The sequence below is a fragment of the Protopterus annectens genome, chromosome 3.part1 (assembly GCF_019279795.1).
Source record: "Protopterus annectens isolate FY-2018-M chromosome 3.part1, PAN1.0, whole genome shotgun sequence".
NCBI lineage: Eukaryota > Metazoa > Chordata > Ceratodontiformes > Protopteridae > Protopterus > Protopterus annectens.
The window spans coordinates 1,752,215,055-1,752,241,005 of record NC_056732.1 but is presented as its reverse complement, the minus strand read 5'-3'; the positions used below and the strand labels follow the sequence as shown (position 1 = coordinate 1,752,241,005).

At 41.2% G+C, this 25,951-nt stretch overlaps 1 protein-coding gene across 1 annotated transcript in view; it reads left to right on the top strand.

Annotated features, from left to right (window-relative positions):
• The window catches only part of LOC122798658 (zinc finger protein 664-like), a 158,047-nt gene extending 132,484 nt beyond the window's left edge, over positions 1-25,563 (top strand). Inside the window, exons 3-4 of the mRNA XM_044067744.1 lie at positions 16,151-16,273; positions 21,956-25,563. Coding sequence (XP_043923679.1) covers positions 16,151-16,273; positions 21,956-23,172 — 1,340 coding nt within the window. The 3' untranslated portion in view covers positions 23,173-25,563. The remainder of the gene's footprint in view (positions 1-16,150; positions 16,274-21,955) is intronic.
• The last annotated feature ends 388 nt before the right edge of the window (positions 25,564-25,951 follow it).

The window sequence follows — 25,951 nt, the reverse complement described above, 5'->3', positions numbered from 1 at the left end:
TTTGGTAAGAAGTGCATTCTATATTGCTCCTCTAATGATGATTGGTAAGCACATTGGACCTTACACATGTTAGGCTGTTTCTAATCAACAGTGTAGACAAACTGGATTTTTCCTTTTACAGTTTGTAAGCTGGGGAGGGTGGGGTGTTCCCTTAACCATTGCCAAATTTTTAAAAGGGAGGTTAAGGAGATACCATCCAACTACAAACAGTATTATGGGGAAATACATTTTTTTCCAAATGCAAATTACTGTTTAAAATGTAATTCATATAAATGGTAAATACTATTAGTTTTAAACTAAACTGAATACAGTAGAATATTTTAAATGTTTCTCTGTCACTCTGCAGTTGGCAAGTGGCAATTATATTAGTGGTATAAAGCTTGTTTTGTTTGTCTTTGAAATCATACCACAGTCTGGTGTTCTTGAGAGTTGTCACTATGCCCTACCCAGATGCATATTTGCAAGTCAGATCATTGCTGGAGCCTGCGGTGGTGGTGCTGCGGTAGCGTTGTCGCCTCAAAGTAAGATGTTGTCCGGTTTGATTCTCAGCTAAAGCGTCTTCTGTGTGGAGACATGCATGAATGGGCGTACCTTTGCTGAAGGTTGTGCATCAGGGCTGGCAACTCGGCACGTAAAAAATCTACTGCCAATCATTAGCGGACCGGAGTTCCGCTGTGGCAACCCCTAACCGGGAAAAGCTGAAAGACGCAACAACATTATTGCTGGAGCTTTCCTGTGTCCTGACAGAGTGCTCTTCAAACTATCTGGAGATATACAGAGCTGAGTATATTTTTCTGGCACTTCAGAGTTGTGTACTGGTAATTGTTGTTTAACTAATTTTATATCATTGCTGGCTGACTTCAGAGTTGTGCACTGTTATTTTTGCTTCACTGTATAGTTTTTCAGATCTCTGCTGAAGGTGTTGGTTTTCCCATACATTTCGATGTTGTTGTTTAAATTTGGAGGCTTTTGCAGTTGCCCGTCCCCACTGTAGATTTGATCTGGGACACTCCCCCCAGTCCCATCTCTTTACCTCATTCTACCTAATAGACTCCTTCTGCACTTGTTTTTAGTCATTTTTTAATTTAATTGCATTTTTCAAACTGTTTGGTCTAACATTGCTACATACTCAAATGTGCTAGCTTGCACTGTATTTGAATTGTTTTGACTGCTGTTTTAGCTATTTTTCTGTATGTATATATATATATATATATATATATATATATATATATATATATATATATATATATAGGTTTACTATCAAAATATCGAACCGTACTCCGTCGAATGTAGTATAGTCGAAAACAGAAGTTCGAACACGGTACCATCGATGTAAAAAAAAAACAATCTAGCAACGAGTTTTAACATGAGTCGAGGTAGGGGAGATGTTTGTAGTTCGGAATAACACTGAACACCTACCTTGACCCATGTTAAAACTGTTCCTAGATTGTTTTTTTGACATCTATGTTACCGTTTTCTAACTTCCGTTTTCGACTATAGAACATTCGACGGAGTACGGATCGAAATTTTGATAATAAACCTATATATATATATAAACCTATATATATATATATATATATATATATATATATATATATATATATATATATATATATATATATATATATATATATATATATTATTTTATTTATTTTATTTTTATTTTTTTTTATTTTATTTTACATTTGTTTACCGGGCTAGTCTAACTGGATACATGTCCATTTTCAGTAGAGGCCCGGGGAGATAAGCTCCTAGGTAAGACAATGAATTTAACACAATTCTATCTACGGATATAGAAGACAAATAAATTCTATTTACAGTGCCAATTACAGGTTATCATAGTAAAAAATTAACAGTGTAGAATACAGGCATAACAAAGGATGCAGTTAAAATCCCAAAATTTGCAGTGTAGAATACAGTCATAGCAAATGAAAGTAATATAGATTAGGTGTTCTAGAGATAGTTAGTAGAACTAGTTTTATAAGGAAGAAGTTTCTTTAGATGAGTAGATGGGATGGGAAGACCAGAGTATTTAGTGAGACTTGAGCTAGTCAGGTTTAGAGCATGGGCATAACCAGTGAGTTTTAAGATGCACTTTCAGATTGTTTTTGAAACAGGAAAGTGAGGGAAGTGTGGAGAGTTCATTTGGTAGGAGATTCCAGGCTTTTCCAATGATATTAGAAAAAAGTGAGTCACCAGCCTTGTTGTTTGTTTTAGTAGTATGTGCTAGAAGTTTCTGAGAAGACCTTAAGGATTCTAGGTTTTTATAGGGAGTGATTAGTGTGGAAAGAATAGGTGTTTTGGAAGGTGTGTACAGGGTTTTGTGAGCTATAGTTAGTTGATGGTATTTAATTAGATTTTGTAGTTCAAGCCATCCTAGCTGTTTTAAATTAAGGCAGTGATGGGTTATAAATGGGTTACCTGTTGCAAATCTGGCAATGTTATTGTAGGACATTTCCAGTTTGCTGAGATTATTTTTAGATAGCTTAGTAAAAATAGGTGAGGCATATAGAAGAGGAGAGATTAGATGAGTGTGTGCTATTGTGGTTCGAGCTGAAGGTAGGAGAAATTATTTTATCCTATATAGAGAGCCTAGCTTTTTGTTGATAGTTTTTATAGCATTGTTTATATGGACATCAAAGTTTAGATTATTGTCAATGGTGACTCCTAATAGTTTGGTGGTAGGTGCAGGGGATATAATAGTTTTATTGGTAGAGTTAACTGAGAAATCCAATGGGGGGGATTTTTTGGTAGGAGAGAAAAGGAGGAGTTTAGTCTTTTTGGAGTTTAAGAGAAGTCATCTATGTGTGAAAGATTGCTCAACTATGTTAAAGACTTGTTGGGTAAGGTAGAGAAGTTCAGAAGAGGAGGGGGCTAAGCATATCAGTGTAGAGTCATCTGCATATTGTATGCATGTGGCTTGGGGGATGGCAAGGTGAAGGTCATTGATGAAAATGGAAAAAAGTAGAGGTCCAAGGATGGATCCTTGAGGGACACGAAGGTTGACTGGCAAGTGATTAGAGAGAGACTTGTGCCATAGTATGTCCTGTTGTCTTTTGTCAAGGTAAGACTGGAACCACTTTATGGAGGATGTATCAAGTGACAGGGATTTTAGTATTGTGATGAGAATTTGGTGATTTACCATGTCAAAAGCTTTAGACAGGTCAATAAATAGGGCAGAAGAGAGTTTGTTTAGATTGCGGTGTTTGTTGATACTATCTGTGAAGGAAAGAAGGGCAGTACTGGTGCTATGTGAGGGTCTAAAACCATGCTGACAGTTGACTAGTAAATTAGTTTGTGTGAGATGGTGAAGTAGTTGTCTGTAAATGCATTTTTCCATGAACTTTGCCAGAGGTGAGAGGAGGGCAATGGGACGATAGTTGAAGAGTTCAGTGGATTGCCCACCTTTGTGGAGGGGGATAACATGGGAAATTTTCCATAAAGTAGGGATATAACTTTCAGTAATAGTTCTATTGATCAGGATAGATATTGGATAGGCAATAGCTTTAGCGGCTAGTTGTAGGAATTCAGCAGGTAGTTGGTCTGCTGAGGGAGAGCATGGTTTCAATTTCTGAAGAAGGGTTAGTATATATGATGTTGGGATGGGTTAAAAGTGAAAAGAAGGGGAGAGGTTGCTTTATTAGTAGGTAAAGTAAAGTTGTTAGGTGAGAGCTGACTAGCTAGTGTTTGTATAGTGTCAGTGAAAAAGGTATTAAAATCATTGGCTATATTTATTGGTGTTTTGTGTTCAGTGTTTTGAGGGTTAGGAGTGGTGGATTGACCTGGATGGAGTAATTGGTTGATACTACACCAACATTTCTTTGGCTTGTTTTGACTGGCTTGTTGGGATTGGAGGTAGTAGTTTTTTTTTTTGTCAGATATTATAGCTTTTTTAGTTTGGTTTCTTAGTTGTCTAAAAGTTTGTTGGTGTATAGGGTTTTCAGTTTTTCTCCATTTTGCCCAATGTTTGTTTCTAGCATTGATTTTTTGTTTGGTTTCTTTAGAGAGCCATGGAACATGTTTGTTTTTATCTCTAATTTGTCTGGTAGGGGCATGGTGGTTCAGGATGGCAAGGAAGTTGAAGATAAAGTAACTAACGGCTTCATCTAAAGGTAGGTTTTGTAAGGGTGACCAGTTACATGCTATTAGTTCCATCTGGAAAAGTTCAGGGTTAAAGTTCTTTTTAGATCTGATGTTTTTAATGGATGTTGGAGAGGGAAAGTTGGTTTTATGTCTGATGATATAGGTAAGAGAGTTGTCACTTAAATCATCAGGGAGGGTTCCTGAGTCATAAGTATGAGGATGATGGTTAATGAGAATCCAGTCTAATAAGCTTGATTTCTTGTTGGATTTATTTATCCTGGTAGGGGAGGTAATTGTTTGGGAATACCCGTATAAGTTTATATGGCTTGAGGGGAGGTTGCTGCAGAAGCAGATCCAGTCAATATTTGTGTCACCTAGAATGTTTTTTTGAGGCAGGTTTTGGGATAGCTAGCAAAGTATATTTTCCATGGTTGCTATGTTATTACCAGGAGGTAGATATATACAAACGATATAGATGGATTTGGCATTGTTAATAAGAAGTTCGGAGATAAGAATTACTGCATTGGAGTCTAGAGGTGGTTTGCAGTTATGAGTGGTTAATTGTAAGCTAGGTTTATATAGGATAGCAACTCCTTCACCTTTTTTGGAAGTTCGGTCTAGTCTTGGATATTATATCCAGGTGGGATGATCTCATTGTCTTTGGTTGTAGGTTTTAACCAAGTTTCTGTTAAGCAGAGTATATCAAAGGAGTAGATTTCAGTTTGGGCTTGGAGTTGAGTTACTTTATTGTTTATACTGTGTATATTAAGATGAGCAATAAAAAGGGAGTTAGATTGTTTGAAAAAGGCTTGGGTAGGACATATTTTGGAGTTGAGGGGAGAAAAAGGAGTTGTTGGGGGCCCTGGGTTAGGGTGGATGTCACGATCCTTTAAGGAGAGTAGTAGGTTTAGATAGTATAGGTTATGGATTCTGCTGTAATGAGATAGACATTTCCTGGGGTTTAGGTTGTTGTATTTTGTGTGTTGTGTTCTATGATATTTAGGAAGCATGTAGTTAGATGAGAATGTTATATTAGCATGGGTAAATTGTAGATGTAAGTTTGGAGAGATGGTTTCTTTCTTGGGATAGTTTTGGATTGGGTCTAGTGGGTTTTCAAAAAAGGTGAATAGATGGGTGAGGATTAAAGGAGGTAGTAGTAAGATTGTTATTAAGAGTGTGATAAAGGGTGGAATGTGTTGATTATTCATTTTATGAGTAGATACTGGCTCTTTGATGGTAGAAGCTTGAAATGTATTAGGAGGAGATGGGAGAGTGGGTAGTGTATGTTGTGAATGGATGGGAGAAGTGAAAGGGTAATATTAGTAGAATTTGGTAACAGGAGAGTGTGTAGGGTGAAAGGATAGAGAGAAGAGTGTTTATGAAGAGGAAATGTAAGAACACGAGGTATGATAGGATTGAAGTGGGAAAAGGAAGATATGTGGTTGGAGAGTGATGAGAGAGGTAGGGGTGTGGTTGGGGAGTAAGTGCAGGAGGAAGAGGTGTGGTTTAGGAAGTATAAAGGTAGGGCCCTTGGGGTGGGTGGGAATTGGTGGTAGGGAGGGGAGCGTAGGTATATATATATATATATATATATATATATATATATATATATACACATATATATACCTTTCCTGTAACTTGTGTAGTCCAGATTCAGATTTGCTGTATCCAGGACTGTATGCAAGCTTCTGAGCCCCCCCCCCCAAGCTTTCTGTGTTGGAGGGAAGCCTTCTAGCTTATCAGTGGGAGTGGTAAGCACTAGGTAACCCATCTACCACATAAGGAGTGGTTCTAGCCCAGAAATTGTAGTTATTGGCCGTTTGGGTAGTTTTTCCATCTCTCTCAACTTTCTTATTTAAAAGCCCGCATTTGCACTTGTTTCCCCCCTTTCCTGTAACTAGTTTAGTCCAGATACAGATTCTTAGTTTTAGCACTTTAATTTGCTTATTCGTGATCAGCACTTGTTCAGAACTTGTAAGCACTAAATAACCGACTAATTACTACAGCACTCAACCTTCCTCATTAACTAGAGGAAAACAGTTTATGTACTTACTTTCCTCACTTGCTTAGAGAAAAACAGCTCTTGTACTCACTTTCCTCGCTTATCTAGAGGAAAATTGTTTTTTATTAAGGCATGTGCAAGGGTCAGCTCCCAGTGTTCTCTCCTGTCTATCTGATGAATCTGGGCATCTTGGGCCAATGTAGAAATTGCCTCATGTACACAGACAACCCTCTCCTCCTACCACCCAAAACACCTGTGAGAGATGCACTTATCTAGCCAAACTGGAGGTAAAGCTCTCTCCAATCATAGGTTCATAGGTTCATACAAGGCTATCTGCCCTAGGGCATTTATAAGCCTAGCCAGAATGTGTTTGGCTTTCGCCACCCATTTTAAATTTATTTTGCTATGCCCTTTTTCGAGGTTAGTATACTGTGCCTCTGTCTAACAGGTTAGTATACTGTGCCTCTGTCTAACAGTGACACAGAAGTGATACCCGGGGTAAACCTATGATCTCCCATCCACTCATCAAGATTCCTCTTGAAGAGAGTCAATGAGGGACTCTGCCTAACCTGGACTGGGATTTTATTCCAGAGTGAAGGGAGTCTCTGGGTTATGAATCTGTCCCTCCAGCATGTCCTATTTATTTCAGTGCTGAGGTTCAAGTCTCTCGAGCGCATAGCTCGATGGGATTTGGATTTTCTGAGGTGCAGCATGTCCATTAATTCCGGGTTGGACATGACTTTATACGTCAGGCACAGATCGCCTCTGAACAGGCGGTATGCCACTGAGTAGAGCTGGAGTTTCTTTAACCGGGCAGCATATGGCATCTGTTTGAGCCCTTTGATCCTCTTGGTGAGGTACTTTTGGGGTCTTTCCAGTTGCTACAGGTGTCTGGTAAGGTACATCCCAAAGGGGCATTGTACTCAATTATGGGCCTGATGAGGGATGAGTAAAGAGGTACGATGACCTCCCCTGATCTAGATGTGAATCCCTTCATGATTAGGTGGGCTATATAAAATGTTTTTCTAACCACTTTGGCCACGTGGTTGTCAAATGAGAGATTGCTATCAACTTGGGTCCCCAGGTCCCTAATTACTTCTTCTGTACTTAATGGATTACCACCTATGTGGTAATTTGTGGGCACTGTTTTGCCAAAGGGCATGACTATACACTTTTTGGCATTTAGCTTGAGGCCATGGCTCTGGCACCAGTTGTCTGTTTCTATGAGGCCCTTTTGGAGGATGCTTGTGTCAGCTGGAGAGTCGATTATGGCACCCAGTTTGCAGTCATCTGCGAACTTGGTCAGCCACAGTCCTTCCATGTTGGCCTGTACCTCCGAGAAATATATACCGAACAAGAGAGGTCCCAGGACTGAGCCTTGTGGGACATCACTTGTAACTGGTGTGGAGTCTGACATGGCTCCAGCAATTCTAACCATGTGGGTTCTGTCCTTGAGCCAGTTTGCAATCCATCTAGTGACATAGGGGTTTATATTTAAGCTGGTGAGCATATCTATAATGCCCGAGTGGGGTATTGTATCGAAGGCTTTTGCGAGGTCCAGGTAGGCTGTGTGGACCACCTTCCCCTCGTCAATGGCCTTGGTGACTGTTTCAAAGAAATCAACCAGGTTTAAGAGGCAGGATCTGCCCTTAACAAAGCCGAACTGGGTAGGATCCAGTGTCTGTAGGTCCCCAATATCTTTATTTATGAGGTCCATGATGATCCTTTCCATAGCTTTGCAGACTAAGCTAGTCAGGCTTATGGGGCATAGTTTCCAGGATCCGTTGAGGCACCACCTTTATGGAGAGGGACCACTGTTGCTGCACGCCACTCTTTGGGCACATATCCTGTAGTAAGGCTGAGATTGAACAGTAGTTTTATGTTTGGGTTTAGCTCTTCTTGGAGTTCATGTAGGATGCAGCCGGGACACCGTCTGGTCCCATTGATGCTGTGTTTTTGCGTTGTAGAGGCGGCTCTTACCTGAACATCTGAGATGTCAGGGGCAGCACTCTGCTGGGATAGATATTTGCCCTTTTGGTGGGGAGGGAGAAGTTTGTGCTGAACCTGTCAGCTAGGATGTTGGCAATGTCTGTGGGTTCAGTGTATTTTTTTGTCATTTTGGACTAATTCTGAGCATATCTGGGAATTACCACCCAGGTTCCTAACATAACTAAAGAAAGCCTTGTGATTATCCTTAGTGTCCTGTGCAATTTTTCTCTCGAGGCTGGCCTTAGACAATTTTATGAGTGCCCGTAGTTTTTTGCTAATACTGATCAGTGATGCCTTCCCTTTTGGGATTTTGCTCTATCATTTAGTAGCTTCCTCCTTCTATTGTATAGTTTGTTTATGGCTGGGGTCCACCAGATAGGATGTCTGCCTTTGGAGGATTGGGTCTTGGTTTTATTTGGGATCGCATGATCCATGCATTACTGAAGGTGTTCATAGAATGCATTTATAAAGGATTCTGCGGTCTGGGCCATATTTTCCACAGGCCCGGGGGCTTTGAAGGATTCCACCTCGGTTTTGAGGAGTGTGAAATTTGCTTTAGAGAAGTTTTTCACTGTGGTTTTCTGGGCAGGGGGTGGGGTCGGGATGTGAATATCCAGTGAGATTAGCTTATGGTCTGATCTTACCAGTGAAGGATACACTTCTGGTCTGGAGCATAGAGTCCCCATGTTGGTGATGATCAGGTCCAGTATGTTTTCCCCTCTTGTGGGAGTGGTAAGAAGTTGTTCCATAGCATTTGAGTTTATAAATTCTAGGAACCTTTGGGCTAGGATGTTGGAGCTAGAGTAATGCTCCCAGTCTATGTTTGGGTAGTTGAAGTCGCCCATTATAATGGTGTTTGGAGAGACCTTCATATTTTCCAGTGTTCTCAGGAAGGCCAAGTGGGGTTCCTGGGTTTGGGAGGGTGGTCTGTAGCAGGCTATAAACTGGAAGGCAGTTTTACCCACTGTTAGTTGCACATGGATAGTCTCTGATGCTTCGTGCTTTGCCACCAACCTGGAGGTGTGGGTATCTTTGATGAATATCGATACTCCCCCTCCTTTTGTGGTTCGGTCCAAGTTTTGGGGCCAAAAAGCATGGTATGAGGTATAACCTGGTAATGCTGGGGTGCTCTCGGGTGCCCTGAACCAGGTTTCTGTTACTGCACAGATATCGATGTTCTCCATGCTAAGGAGAGTTTTGAGTGCGTGCATCTTGAGGTTTAGACTTCTGGCGTTGAGTAGCATTACTCTTAGTTTCTTATCCCTTGTGATACCTATGGAGGTGGGTTTGTCTTTTGAGCCTTGCCTAAAAAAGGCACTATGGGGGTAGCAAGAGCCTTTGCCAATATCTGAAAGCCCAGGGGTGACAGGTGCAAGCCGTCCATAGTGAAGCATTGTGGCTTGTCGAGCATATCATCCCAAGCTGACAGGCATTGGATCCCCTTTGAATGACACCAGTACTTAAGCCAATTGTTGAAATTGATCATTTTGTCTTCATATTGTGGCATCATTCTTGTTGAGGGTAAGATGCTACTCAAGGCCAGGGTTATACCAGCCTGGGTTACATGCTCAGAGAGCTCCTCTATGTCTCTTTTCATGTAGTCCAGGGAGGTATGTCTCAGGTCATTCACACCAGCATGGACAATGACTGAGTCATATTTGTACTTGCCTTGGAGTGACCTGAGTGCTTGTGTTATATGGCGGATCCTAGCGCCGCCAGGCTGCTCACCGTGACCTTCTCCTTGTTCAGCCTGGTGAGCTGGATGTCAGTGTGCCTGATAATAGAGTCACCTATTACAAGTGTATCAGGTGTGTTGTTTAGTCTTAAGGGCTGTGACTGTTCGGCACACTGGCTTTGAGAGATATGTGTTGCACGTGTTTTGTTTTGGGGTAGCGGTTGCTTGGGTGTCTGCTTTGGAGGTCTCTGCTGCTTAGGCAGATCTTTATTTAGAGCCTTTGAGTATGTTTTTGTGTGATTATGTGTTTGGTTTTCTGTCGTGGTAGGTCTATGTGAGACTGGAATTGTAGTGAGTGTGGTTTCCTTCTCCTCCTGACTGGTTATGCCAGTACTGAGTTGAGAGAGCTTAGCCTCCAGTTTGGCTATATGGTTGCATCTCTCACATGTGTTGGAATTTGTTGGGAGGAGGAGAGGGTTGTCTGTGTACATGAGGCAGTTGTAACATTGCCTCAAGATTCCCAGATTCACCAGCTGGACCGGAGAGGAGATTGACAACTGACCTTTGGACATGCTAGAATAATATTGGGAATTCCTTTATAATTGAAAACAAGGGCCAGTGGGGAGTGAGGGTGTAGTGCTTTTAATTTTTAGTGCTGACATATAATTGCTTTAGTGAGCAAGTGCCAGGTAACTTAAGTGCAATGTGTTACAGGTAACTTAAATGCAAAAATGACAAACAGTAACTTTCTTTCAAGTGAAACAAGGAAAATAAGTACAGTAAGCAATGCAGATATCACTAGTGATCCACAGAAGCTGAGAAGCGTATTAGGTGGAATTAGCATTCCAGGGAAATAACAAGCAAACAAACAACAAGCATATAAACAAAGCTAGATTCAGCAGGCCTGGATCTAGTCTATGCTACAGCAAACAAGGTGTACCAATTTCAGTAAGATACAGTTCAAATATTCAGGCACTATAAACCTTTAACCAGAAATTCCCAGCTCAGAAGGGCAGAGTCCAGCCTCTTCTCCCACAAGAGTGCAGACCACGAACCTTCTTAATGTAAAATAACTGGCCTGAAGTCAAGACTGAACTTGACAGTCAAGAGGAGAAGGTAAACACTTGCACCACACCACACTCATCACATAGTCTCACTAAATCTACACCACCAAAATCCACACATAGAAACGCAAAAACATTCGCAGAAGCTCTCAATAATAATCTGCTCAAGCAACAGAGACCTCCAAAGCAGAAATGCAAGCAACCTCCACCCCCCAACACAACCCAAATGACACATAGCCCGCAGACTCAGTGTGCCACTCAACCACAGCCAATAAGGCAAAACAATGTACCCAACACACTAGTCATAGATGACTCTATAGTCAGGCACACTGATGTCCCACTCACCAGGCTAAACAAGGAGAAGGTTACTGTCAGCTGCCTGTCAGGTGTCAGGATCCACCACATAACCCACGCACTCTGGTCACACCACAAGAAGTACAAATATGACTCTGTCATTGTCCATGTTGGTGTGAACGACCTGAGATGTACCTCCCTGGACTACATGAAAAGAGACATTGAAGAGCTCTCCGATCTTGTAGCCCAGGCAGGTATGACCCTAGCCCTGAGTAGCATTCTGCCATCACCCAGAATGATGCCGCAGTACAAGGACAAAATGATTGACTTCAACAATTGGCTAAGTTTCTGGTGCCATTCTAAAGAGATCCAGTATCTGTCTACCTGGGATGACATGGTTGATCGACAGACCATGATGCTTTGCCAGAGATGACCTGCACTTGTCACCCCTGGGATTCTGGATACTGGCTAAGGTTCTTGCCTCCCCTATAGTGTCTTTTTTAGGCTAGGTTCAACTGACAAATTCACCACCATAACAAGAACAGGCAAGCAAAAACTGAGGGTGATGCTACTCAATGCTAGAAGTCTAAATCTCAAAATGCACTCACTAGAGGCACTCCTTAAAATGGAGAACATCAATATATGTGCAGTGACTGAGACCTGGTTCAAGGCTCCAGAGAGCACCCCTGCACTACCAGGCTATAACTCATACCACACTTTTCGGCCATGTAACCTGGACCTGAACACCAAAGGCGGAGGTGTGTCCATATTCATTAAGGATATCCACACCTCCAGGCTAGTTGCTCAGCATAATGCAGCCGAGGTTATCCAAGTGCAACTAACTCTGGGCAAAACTGCAATCCAAATTGTAGCTTGCTACAGATCACCCACCATGCCCCAGGATTCCCATTCCTTTTTTCTTGATGTACTGGAAAATATTAGGGTTCAACCAAACAACCTAATAATGGGCGATTTCAACTACCCCACCATTAACTGGGAAAACTACTCATGTACTAACTCCTTCACTCAACGCTTTCTGGAATTCATAAACTCCAATGCCTCACCAGGGGCAACAATATCCTAGATCTAGTCATTACCAACATGAGTTAACGGTGTTACACACCTGAAGTCAACGCCTCATTGGTCCAATCTGACCATAAGCTAATTATCCTAGATATCCACATCCTACCCCACCCTCATTAAGGAAACCATGATAAAAAATTTCTCCAAAGCCAACTTCTTGCTTTTCAAGACAGAAGTAGTGAACTTCATGACACCCATGCATATGGACAATACAGTTACGACTACTGAATCCTACACAATTGCCCTTTATAAGCAGTTACATGAGTGCATGGATTGTGCTATCCCAAACAGAACCAAGACGCTATCCTCCAAAAAAGGAAGCCAATCTGGTGGTCCCCTGCCATAAACAAACTGTACAACAGAAGGAAGAAACTGTTGCAAAAGAGAGTAAAATCCCATGAGTGGAGGAGCTCCCTGGTCAGCCTCAGTAAGAAGCTGCGATCCCTGATAAAACACTGATTCTAAAGACAACCACAAAGCATTCTATAGCTATGTCAAGAATCTCAATGGCAACACTCAGATCTGCTCTGAGTTACAGCACAATGGCACTAAATATACACACCCAACTGATACTGCCAACATCCTGGCAGATAGGTTCAGTGCTAACTTTACCCCACCCTCTCACCCCCTAAAGAGCCCATCTCTATACCGGAAGAATGCAAAGTTCCTGTAATCAAGGTTGCACAGGTAAAAAACACACTCTCCAAAGCCAAGAACACAGCATCCATGGGACCAGACAACATCCCAGGCTGCGTTCTACACGAACTACAGAATGAACTGGCACCCCACCTAAGTACCATGTTCAGTCATTGCCTCACCTCACGATTTGTGCCTGCTGAATGGAGCACAGCGACGGTTATCCCACTCCACAAGAGGGGAGCCACCACGGACCCCAGGAACTACCGCCCCATTAGCCTGACGAGCCTGGTCTGCAAGGCCATGGAATGTATCATCATGGAACTTATAAACAAAGACATTGGTAATCTCCAAACACTGGACCCCACCCAGTTCGGGTTTGTAAAAAGCAGATCATGTCTCTTAAAGCTGATAGACTTCTTTGAAGCGGTCACCAAAGCCGTAGACAAGGGAAAGGTGGTTCACACAGCCTATCTAGATCTTGCCAAGGCTTTCAACACCATCCCCCACTCTGGAATTATAGATAAACTCACTAAACTAGGTATAAATCCCTATGGCACAAGATGGGTTGCCAACTGGCTCACTGACAGAACCCACACTGTGAAAGTAGCAGACTCCAAATCTGACTTCAGACCAGTGACAAGTGGAGTACCATAGGGTTCAGTCCTGGGTCCTCTCCTGTTTGGTATCTACTTCTCTGAAGTACAGGCTAACACAGAAGGTCTTTGGCTAACGAAGTTCATAGATGACTGCAAACTAGGAGCCATAATCGAAACTCCTAATGATGTGGACATCCTACAAAAGGGCCTCACTGAGACAGATGCCTGGTGTCAAAGCCATGGCCTCAAGCTCTATGCCAAAAAGTGCATTGTCATCCCCTTTGGTAAAAACTCTGTACCCATGAACTACAACATAGACGGTAGTATACTTAACTCCGAAAGTGTGATAAGAGACCTTGAGACACAGGTGGACAGTAGTCTCTCCTTTGATAATCACATCGACACAGTAGTCAGGAAATCCTTCTATGTGGCACATCTCATCACAAAAGGTTTCTCATCCAGAAAAAAAGAGGTCATTGTTCCCCTCTACTCATCACTCATTAGACCCATTATAGAGTACAACGCCTCTTTTGGTATGTACCTCACAAGACATCTACAACAACTGGAAAGGCCGCAGAAATACCTCACAGAGGATTACTGGCCTCAAACAGATGCCCTGTGCAGACCGTCTCAAAAAAACTCCAGCTTTACTCCATCGCATATTGCATACTCAGAGGTGATCTCTGCCTAACATACAAAGCTATGTCAAACCCAGAGCTGTTGGACATGCTCCACTTAAAGAAATCCCAATCCCTCCGAGCTACATGCTCTAGGGACCTAAACCTTGTCACCACAATAAACAGAACATGCCGGAGAGATAGATTCCTGTCCCAGAGACTTCCCATACTCTGGAATAAACTACCTATCTATATCAAACAAAGCTCCTCATTAGCATTCTTCAAGAAAAATCTTGATGATTGGATGGGAAATAGGAAATTCACCCTGGGCATCACCTCTGTGGCTCTGCTCGACAGTGGCACAGGAAAATAATTTTCTTGGGTGGCAAAAGCCAGGGTACCTTTTTGGATGGGTTTATATAGGCCCCAGGGCTGATAGCCTAGTACCTACCTATGAACCTATGAACATTTGGTCATATCCCAGGCTCAGCTTATCCCTTTCCACATACTGGCAACTTAGATTCTAAGCCACCCTCTCACCTTACTGTATCCCACCCCACCAACTGTTAATAAGTTAGTCAATGAACAAATGCACTGATATTTATTTTTATTTTTATGTAATATTAGTTAACCAAAAGAGAACAAATGCACATAGAACTTTTATAGACTCAGACCAGATACATTCAAACAAATAATCCTTGAATTAATACATAGTAATAATAACAATATGAGACAGTAATTCTCAGGTAAACAGCTAAAGTCGATATGGAAATAAAGCAGGTAAAATGCATGTAAGTATGATATGTATATATTTGCCAAGTAAAATATAAATGGTAGAAGTTATTTACAGTGTCTACCATCTCTAGGAGAAGAGAATAAAGCATGAAGGGAAAAGACAAAGACTGAGAAGAGAAAAGAAGGAAACAAAAGTGATAAAAGGTTTATTTTCCCATCCACACCCCATCATCCCTTTATGATTTCCATGTTTCTCAGCTTTTTCTTCCTTACATTTTGTGTTCCTTTTTTGTTGGTGGTATGGAAATATAGTTTTTAATTGACTTAAGAGAATATACATTTCATGAGCAATAGTTTGGAGTTGTGTGTTAACGGTGTATGATTTAAGTTATTCCTTAGTGTTGACAGCATTTGTAGCTGGTATCTTTTTAATAAATATTTTTAATGTTATCTCTGAAGTGTGTGAAGGGGATAATTTGGTTTTAGGTTTTCTAGGAGAGGTACCCAGGTTGGGGGACTGTCAGCAAAAAGCTGTGCTTTGTGGAATGAAGTCTGATTTTAAGTGATTGAAAAGGCATTGAGGATGTAAGAGGTCTGAGGTTACAGCTTGAGGTAAGAAAGTGAGACATTTAGTGATGAATGGGAATGTATCCAGATTGAGTGTATAAATAAGACAAGTAAGGACTAGTTTTATTGTCTGTGTTATTGGGAGTCATTTAGCTGTATTGTACTGTAGCTGAAAAGTCTTGCAAAGACAATAGCCAGTTGTCATACAAGTGCAAGCCATATGCCACTCCCATAAGCATCCACAGTGCAGATAGCATTATCAGAACTGTTGCTCTTTAGAAGACACTGTTTATTATACTAAAAACTAAACCGACACTAAGGTTATGGCTAGGAATATGATAAAAGACAAGCTAAAAATCAGTTGTAAATATGGCTAACTGTGGATCCAGCATTATTAATATCACAGTATTAGCTTAGGGGTCTGGGTCTTAAACGCCGGTGTTGCTCAAAACAGATGACTGTTTTAGCATGAGAAGAATGTGGCTATTAAAATAGTTATCAACACAGTTGAATGCTTGTAAATTTATCTGGTTCAGAAGTATGCACATTCATGAAGAGAAAACAAGAGGGTAAGAATATGAAGAAACTGCACACAGAAAAAGTTATAGTAATTTCCATGTACAGAGAGAACTCATAAAAACTGTAATGCATAAATAATAGAAAAATACCTGTTTGTTTCCAGACATAACAACTGTTGTTTAATTATCCATCGTGTTTGTATAAATCCTCAGCTGTAGATATGTTGCAGACATTCCTGGGAAGATCTTTTTCTAAATATGAAATTTACACTTACCTTTGTTATACAGGGTATGACATCCCCGTGGAGCAACTACTGCTGCTGATTGACAGAGGTGAGGAGGATCTGTCTAGTGTAATGGAAGGAGGAGAAGCCCTGCAAGAGAACATGTTTCGTAATGCCACTGTCCTTGGTAACTATATGATCCTGTAGTTTACAGATTTTCTCCCAAGTTTTGTAAAGAATGAATTAAGAATTTGGTGGAGTGTTTTTGAATGGTCAGACTGTTCTCATAAAAAAAGTCCCTTGTCTTCTCTTATTCTGAAGTTACAAGGCAGATAATTACCTCCAGAAATGTGTATGGCTCCGATCTAAAAGTCACACAAAGGCCTGCTGCTGTATTTTTGTAATTGTTCTCTGAAATGATTAGATGTGACAATTGCTGTGCATGCTGGGGGGGGGGGGCAAGTAGCAGAAGAATAACAGTTTGAGTGAGCCAAATGAACAGCACAAAGATTCTTAGGAGTGCACAATACATACTGAGCAGTACTGCTGTACATGGTTCGGTACTGAAGGCTGAAGTTGAAGAGGACTGCAGAAAATGTCTCAACACTGAAGGCTGAGGGGGTGTAGCACTGAAGGCTAAAGGAGTGTGCAGCACTGAAAGCTGGAAGTGAATATATGAGCATCTCTGTAGTACATCATGCAGAGCCAAATACTGTGATCAACAGGCATAGCACATGATGCAGCACTGAAGGCTGTGAGGAAAGGTGCAGCACTGAAGGCTGTGAGGAAAGGTGCAGCACTGAAGGCTGTGAGGAAAGGTGCAGCACTGAAGGCTGTGGGGGTGCAGCACTAAAGATTGTGATTAATAGGCACAGCATATGGTGCATCACTGAATGTTGTGGGGGGTGTAGCACTGAAGACTGTGATGAATAGGTGCAGCACTGAAGGCTGTGGGGTGCAGCACTAAAGATTGTGATTAATAGGCACAGCATATGGTGCATCACTGAATGTTGTGGGGGGGTAGCACTGAAGACTGTGATGAATAGGTGCAGCACTGAAGGCTGTGATGAATAGGTGTAGCACATGGTGCAACACTGAGGGCTGTGGGGTGCAGCACTGAAGGTTGTGGAGGGTGCAGCACTGAAGGCTGTGGGGTGCAGCACTAAAGATTGTGATTAATAGGCACAGCATATGGTGCATCACTGAATGTTGTGGGGGGGTAGCACTGAAGACTGTGATGAATAGGTGCAGCACTGAAGGCTGTGGGGTGCAGCACTGAAGGTTGTGGAGGGTGCAGCACTGAAGGTTGTGCAGGGTACAGCTCTGAAGGCTATAGGGTGCAGCACTGAAGGCTGTGATGAATAGGTGCAGCACATGGTGCAGCACTGAAGGCTGTAGGGGGGTTCAGCACTGAAGGCTGTGCCGCACCTTTCATCACAGCTCTGAAGGCTGTGATGAAAGGTGCAGCACTGGAAGCACTGAAGGCTGTGATTAACAGGCACAGCATATGGTGCATCACTGAATGCTGTGGGGGGTGCAGCAATGAAGGCTGTGATGAACAGGCACAGCACATGGGGCAGCACTGAAGACTGTACAGGGTGCAGTACTGAAGGCTGTGCAGGGTGCAGCACTGAAGGCTGAAGGGAGGGTGCAGCAATGAAAACTGTGGAGGGTGCAGCAGTGAAGGTTGTGATGAATAGGTGCAGCACTGAAGGCTGTGATGGAGTGCAGCACTGAAGACGGTGATGAATAGGTGCAGCACATGGTACTGCACTGAAGGCGGTGGCGGGGGGGTGCAGCACCCAGCTGTGATGAATAGGTGCAGCACATGGTGCTGCACTGAAGGCTGTGGGAGTACAGCAGTGAAGGTTGCAGGGGTGAAACACTGAAGGCTGTGGTGAATAAGTGCAGCACATGGTGCAGCACTGAAAGCTGTAGGGGCACAGCACTAAATGCTGCAATAAATAGGTGCAGCACTGAAGGTTGTGATGAATGGGTGCTGCACTGAAGGCAGTGTAGGGGGGGGGTGCAGCACCGAAGGCTGTGATGAATAGGTGCAGCACATGGTAGAACCCTTACAATCCTAGCCATATTTATTCTGAGGTGCCTCAACAATCAGTGATTAGGTGAGTGAAGTTCATAGTTAATACCAATTTCCTCTGTCCAGGAGGGACATGGCACTGCCCCAGGAGAAAATTTGAGGTCATCCATCCATTGATCTAGGTTGCATTTGCAGAGGGTCAGGGAGGGGCTCTGTTTCATGCGAACTGGAAGCTTGTACCAGAGAAGTGGCAGTCTCTGGGAGATATATGTATCACTCCAGCATGACCTTTGCATGTTCGGGTCTAGGTTAAGATCCCTGGAGTGAGTGACCCTCATGCAGTTTGATTTATGAATGTGTAGCATTTACATCAGGGCAGGATCAGAGACTGCCCTGTAAGCCAGGCACAGGTCACCCCCTTAGCAACCTGTAGGAGACAGAATGCAGTGACAGGCCTTTCAGTCTTTCTGCATAAGACTTGTTTTGTGTACCCTGTAATTTCCTGGTGAGAAACCTCTGTGGTCTCTCCCATTTTTGCAGTTGTGTGAGTGTGTGATGAGGTACATGCAGAATGGAGTACTGTATTCAATTATTGGTCTGATGAGGGCCGAGTATAATGGGAGTATAACATCCTTAGATCTAGGTGAGATGCCTTTACTTAAAGATGTGCCACATAGAAGGATTTCTTTACTACTATGGATAAGTCATGGTTAAAGTTCAGATTGCTGTCAGCCTGAGTATCCAGGTTATATACCACTGGGTCTACACTTAGATGGGTGCTGTCTGTAATGTAATTAGCAGGGATGTCAGCTTTCCTAAAAGGGAATAATAATGTATTTTTTTGCATTTAGCTTTAATCCGTGGCTTTAGTTCCAATCATTTGTCTACGTTAACCCTGTCTGCACTATTTTAGCATTGTTGAGGGACTCAATGAGTGCTCCCAATTTGCAGTCGTCAATAAACTTGGTAAGCCACAAGCCATCCATGTTTGCCTGGACCTCTGAGAAATAAATTCCGAAGAGTAGGTGGTCCAGCACAGAACCCTGGGCCTAGTATTTTGCTAGAGGTGAAGTCACCCACTTTGATAGTATGTGTCCTGTTAGTGAGCCAGTTGGCTACCTATCTGGTAATGTAGGGGATAATTCCCAATTGAAAGAGTTTCCCTATAATACCCGAGTGGGGGATTGCATCAGATACCTTGGCTATGTCCAGATAGGTGGTATGCACCATCTTTCCCTCATCCAGGGCCTTGGTGGCTTTCTTGAAGAAGTCATCAATGTTTAACAGGCATGATCTACCATTAACAAATCCAAACCGGGTTGGGTCTAGAGTTTGGAGATTGCCTATGTCCTTGTTAATAAGGTCTGTCTTTTTTTAATTTCTCCAAGTATTTTGGGTTTCTAATACTATGATGGGAATGGAGCCCATTCCTAAATCAAAGTACAATTAAAGTTTATGAAATTAATATTGTTTCAATCTTTGATGTCAGCCAAAAGTGCTTTTCACAGCACCCGAATGTGCCCAGTAATAACTCCTTCTGCAATTCGTACGGGGTTACATGGATTGTTAACATACCTAAATATGACTGTAGATTCTTTTTATAAGACCCGTTGCTCCTACTACAATGGGAACTGTTTGGATATCTTTCTTCCACACTGCTCTTGTTTCTGTCTGCAGAGCCTGATATTTTATGACTCTGTGTCTCTTTCTGTATGCAAGACACTGGATGTAGCGATTTCAGTGATCAATGCTCTTCTTGTCTTTTTTTTTTTTTTTGGACCTCTACATCTGGTTTTGTAGCATCTGTCTTTTGAACTGTTGGTAATGGGTGATCTCATTCATCACTTTCTATAAGGTCCATAATGATTCTTTCCATGGTCTTACAGATAAAGCCAACCAAGCTTATGAGCCTATAATCCCCAAGGTTGGTTGATGGTCCCCCTTTGTGCAGTGGGATTACTGGTGCTGTCCTCCATTCCCCTGGAACATAGTCAGATTGCAGGCTGTAGTTAAATAGGAATCCAAGTGGGTTTAGGTTGTTTAAAGGCAACCTAAGATGTTGTCCGGACCCATAGATGCCATGCATTTGGCCTTGGAGAACGCCGAGATGACCAGCTCTCTTGAGATAATAGGCTGAGGAATGATGGAAGGTGCAGCACTAAAGGCTGTGGGGGATGCAGCATTGAAGGCTGTTTGGGTTGCAGCACTGCAGTACATGGTGGAGCACTGAAGGCTGCAGGTGAACAGCACTGTAGTACATGACTGCAGGCTGTGGGTGAACAGCACTGCAGTATATGGTGCAGCACTGAAGGCAGTGGATGAACAGTACTACAGTATTTGGTGCAGCACTGAAGGCTGTAAGAGAACATCACTGCAGTATTTAGTTCAGTACTGAAGGTGGCGGGTGAACAGCACCGCAGTATATTTTTCAGCCCTGAGGTCTGTAAGAGAACATTATTGCAGTACTGAAGGTGTAGATAAACAGCTGTACAGTACATGTTACAGCATTGAAGGCTGTAGGTAAACAGCACTGCAGTACATTATGCAGCAGTGAAAGTTGCAGGTAAACAGCACTGCAGTATATGGTGAAGCACAGAAGGCTGTGAGAGAACAGCACTGCAGTACATGGTGCAGCACTGGTGGCTGTGAGAAAACAGCACTGCAGTACATGTTGTCACACTGAAACCTGTGAACACTGCAGTACATGGTGTGTTACTGAAGGTTGTGAGAGAACAACACTGTGGTACATGTGCGGCACTGAAAGTTTTGAGTGAAAAGCACTGCAGTACATGATGCAGCACTGAACTCTGTGAACAGTACTACAGTACATGATGCAGAAGTGACTGAGTGAAGAGCATTTAAGTATGTAGTGCAGCATTGAAGACTGGGGTTGCACAGCACTAACACTGCATTATATGGTTCAGCACTGAAGAATGTGAGAGAATATCACTGCAATACATGGTGCTGCACTGAAATCTATGTGAGCATCACTGAAGTACATGATGCAGAACTGACTGTGAGTGAACTGCATTTCAGTACATGGTGCAGCACTGAAGACTGGGGCTGAGCAGCACTAACAATGCATTACATGGTGCTGCACTGAAGGCTATGTATAAGCAGCACTGATCATATTGGGCAGCACTGATCATATTGGGCAGCACTGAAAACTGTGTGTGAACAGCTCTGCAGTACATAGTGTAACATTGAAGGTTATAGGTGCAGTTCATGTATATATCTTTCTTGAAAATTTCTGCCAGATCATGTCTATGACTATTAACTCTCTTATAACAAGATTTGATGTATTTGATTAACTGGTGCATGTATATAGCTGTAAGTAAAAACTATTACTGGTGTGAGTATAGGAGATAGCTATCTTCTCAAAGCATTGCAATATCATATGACCATTATGACTTGTTTTTGACTCAGTGTTCATCTGTGTATTTGTTTTCAGTTTTCTTAGATTACATATGGAAAATGGTCATTAGCTCATTTTACAAATCCAGTTAGCAAACAAGTAAATATGTAGATGCTGGTAAAGAACAATGTTTTCTTTTCTTTGTTTTGCATAGTTAGAATTTCTGAGACAGACTGTGTCTCATAATGTAGTTTTCTCTGAGGCAGTCCAGTGTAAGTGGCCTTGGCTAAAATGGTTAACCTGGTTATCTAAGTATCTACACATGCAGATGCAATTTAATGCTTATTTAAGTGAGGGAGAAATGAAAATATGTAGCTGAGGTGACTTTGGGTACAGTTTATACTATAACACTAGGGTAATAATTTTTGTTATGGTTCATTTCCATATTCTAACAAATTAATATTATTTTTCAGTCAATGTGAATGCATCTTGCAGTGAGACACAAGTTCAACAGTCATCACTTGTAAACCGTAGAAATTTTGACAGCGATGAAGCCTTGTCAAACAGTATGTTGATCACAAAATGTGACCTAGTACAGACTGAAACCAGACACCACAAGTGTGTGGAATATGACAACAGATTTAGCCAAACATCTGAACTAGAAGTACACCTGAAGGCATGTGGAGCAGAGCAGCAATGTGAACAGCTTAACTGCAGAAATAATTTTACATTTTATGGTAGTCACATACATAGTACAATAAGTCAGAGTGCCATAATGCAGAATACTTTGGCATTAGACATCTTCACAGCAGATAAAATATATAACTGTTCTACATATGATGATGATGATTTTGCACATAAGGACCATCTAGCTGTGCCTGAGATTATACAACCTGCAGAGAAACCTTATAAATGTGTCACATGTGACAAATGTTTTACACAAAAGAGAAGTTTAGCAAGGCATCTAATTAGCCACACCATACAGAAACCATACAGATGTACCACATGTGATAGGAGTTTTACAAGAAAGGACCACCTGGTACTGCATCAAAATAGTCATACTGGACAGAGGCCTTTTAAATGTGACACATGTGACAGCCGATTTATGGATAAGAGAAGCTTAGTGGTACATCAAATTATCCATACCGGCCAGAAGCCCTATAAATGTGTAGTATGTGAGAAGTGTTACACACATAAAAGCAGCCTAGCAATGCATCAAATTATCCACACTGAACAAAAGCCCTATAAATGTGCCCTTTGTGACAAGTGTTATACACGTAAACAAAGCTTGGTATTGCATCAGACTATCCACACTGGAGAGAAACCGCATAAATGTCCAACATGCGAAAAAGCTTTTGCACGCAAGAAAAGTTTAGCAATGCATCAGTATATCCACTCTGGACAAAAGCCCTATAAATGTACCACATGCAATAAAGGATTTATAGAAAAAAGAAATTTAGCAATTCACTGCATTCTCCACACAGGACAAAAACCCTTCAAATGTTCCACATGTGACAAAGGTTTCTCAGGTAAAAGAAGTTTGGAAAAGCATGAAATTATCCACAGTGGAGAGAAAATTTACAAATGCAACTTATGCGAGATGAGTTTTGCAAGGAAAGGCAACCTAAGAGTACATCGCAATATCCATAGTGACACTCTTGGCAAACTTAAAAAACCAAAGCAGTGCTGACGTTATGATCTTTAAATATGTCCTGACGTAGGAATGAGGTCCATTCTAATCAGGTATGAATAAAGTTAAACCAGAAAAGAACAGTCAGAAGGTGGTATGGAGAGATGCTAAAAAGCTCATTCATCAGCATTTCACTGAATGTTTTCAGATGTACAAGAGACACCTGGGATGTCAAGTTGCACATAAATTGGAAAATGGCTAACTACTTTAAAAATCAATCATGAAAAGGGCCAAATGATTGAGCACAGGTAGCAGAATCCAGCCAGGTATGTTTCTAGGCGATTGCACCTTATTGTAATTTTTCTTGCACTTAGTTTAAATAGCCTGCTCAACAGCTTAGGTTATAGATACAGTTTGAACATCAGAAAACAAACAAGTGACATCAACTGTCTGTTTATAGACGACCAAAAGCTTTATACATTATCTGAGAAACAATGCAAAATACAACTAGAAATGAATAAAATATTTTGACATTGTACAAGAATGCCTCTTGGCCTCCAAAAATCTGCAGAGGTAACATTTATAGTGAGAAAATTGACACATAAGGAAGCTATCAGCCCAGCAGAAGGATGAAGTGTAAAAGAGCTATAGTAAGAGAGAGATGAAATAAATTGCTGGGAAAAAGATTAAAATAAAAAATGTGCAATGAAAAAGCAAAAACAAAGTTTGCTACATTAATGTCTTAGAACATTAAAACTAACTGAAAAACACCTTGGTGATTTAAAATAAAGTTGGGGCTGTAAAGTTTTTGAGTGAGGAGCTGGTCAAAAAAGTTATGGAAGAGAGTTGAACAAGAAAAATTCTTCATGCCTATAACCTGATTTTTAGAAAGCCTGTATGGCAAGGCTGTATCGCTCAGGAATAAGGGGAATAATGTATCTCCTTGAGAGTAGTTCAGTTTGCAGTTGTGGAATAGTAGACGATGCATACATATTTCTATTACCTTCCGAACCAGTCATATTAAATGTTCTGAAGTGTGACAAAGATGACTTAAGACAGCATTCACTGTCTTATTAGCAGAAGGACTTAGAAAGCCAAAATGGAGATTATACTGCTACTGGAAAGAGCTGGCACCAGCAGGTGCAAGAAAAAAAAGTTACAGTACAATAATACAGAAGTGAAGTAATGAAAATTAGAAAGTTCATAGTTATTCTGAAAAATACAAGAAATTAGTGGAAATGTCATGTATCGATACAATGCTTGATGCATCAGTGGCTGAAAAAATAGCATAAGCCAAAACAAGAAAGGAGCATAGCGTAGGCTCAGGACAGTAGATTTAACACAAAGTGATTCACATAATCCATTAATTTAGGAGACTGATACAAATATAGGTTATTGAGTATAATTCTGTTAACAGCTATACATCTTGTAACAGGCTACAAACTATCTGTGGTAGAAGGACTTTTAACCGAAAGACTTAGTAATGTGATATGGCTGATACAGATGAAAGTATATAGGCATTACTGTCTACAGCTAGTAAAAAACAATGAAAACAAAGCACAAAAATTATTAAAATAAAGAAATGATAATAATTTGAGATTGTCTGTTATCTGTGGTTAGGAAATAACTTGTTTTAAATTCAGGACTGCAGATGAAGAGAAAAGAAAAAATATTGCTGTAATTACTGAAACAGTCATACTCTATGACAGTTGTATCCTGTATACAGAAATGCAAGATGTTGTAAAGTACCATGCTACACAAGGAAAAAGGTCAGTTTATAACAAGGATACTCAAACTATCATTGTATTCCTAGGAGCACCAGAGCTAATTAAATGAGATCTCATAAGCTTACTTCAGTATGTCATCACTATTGTTTGTATCATACACACAACTGAAGGAGACAGTCCTGGATACTGAGAAATCTGTTGGCATATATCAAAGACCGATGTAGTACTGATCTCATGAAATGCATACTCTGACATAGAAGTAGTGTCATTCCTGCAATTGCATAAGGAACACAAAACACAAACATTTGCAGAGTTGAACAAGTTAATCTGAAAGTAATTATTAATTGAGTACAAAATTCTACACAGCCATCTAGAATGATAACAGATAAAGTTTTGCCAGAAAAACAGAGTAAAAGAAAAGCAAAAGAACTCATAGAATTTCAGTAAGGAAGTGGTGGCAAGAAACCAGGAAAAAATATTAAGTGCTTTAGAAAAAAGAGTCAACACTACAGGAAATTTATGAAAGAAATAGAAGAAAGAGTATTAAAACAGACAGAAGTTGTGTTACACTACTTCAGCCAACAAAACAAGAGCTTCTGTTAAAAGTGGAAAATTGACTTACCTGATTTTTTACTGAGAAGTATGAACACTTGTATACAACATCATTTAGAAATGACATAAACCAGCTGTACTAATATCACCAAATTACAAATATTACAATTTTTCTAATTTGTTATATTCACTAATGGCTGGGGGCTGCCATGCTGCATGATTTCATTTTACAGTCAAGATTTCACCTCCCTGATATTATTTATATTGACAAATTATGTACTGTGGTGAGATGAATAACTACTCATTAAGGATTAAAGATGTTTAGCAACTCTAGTGGCATAGAGGGAAAATCCCTGACTACAAACCAGCCATCCCTGGTTCATTTATCAGCTCAGGCGACTGACAGAGTAGTAGGGTGAGATGACCACACTTTGTTGGGGACACTTCCTAAGGGGATTTATGGTCTAAATAACACAGTTGCCCTCAGACATAACCAACAAATCTGGGGGACAGGGAAAGGGGATAGTGGTTAAGGAATATAAAATTAAAACAAAAAACAC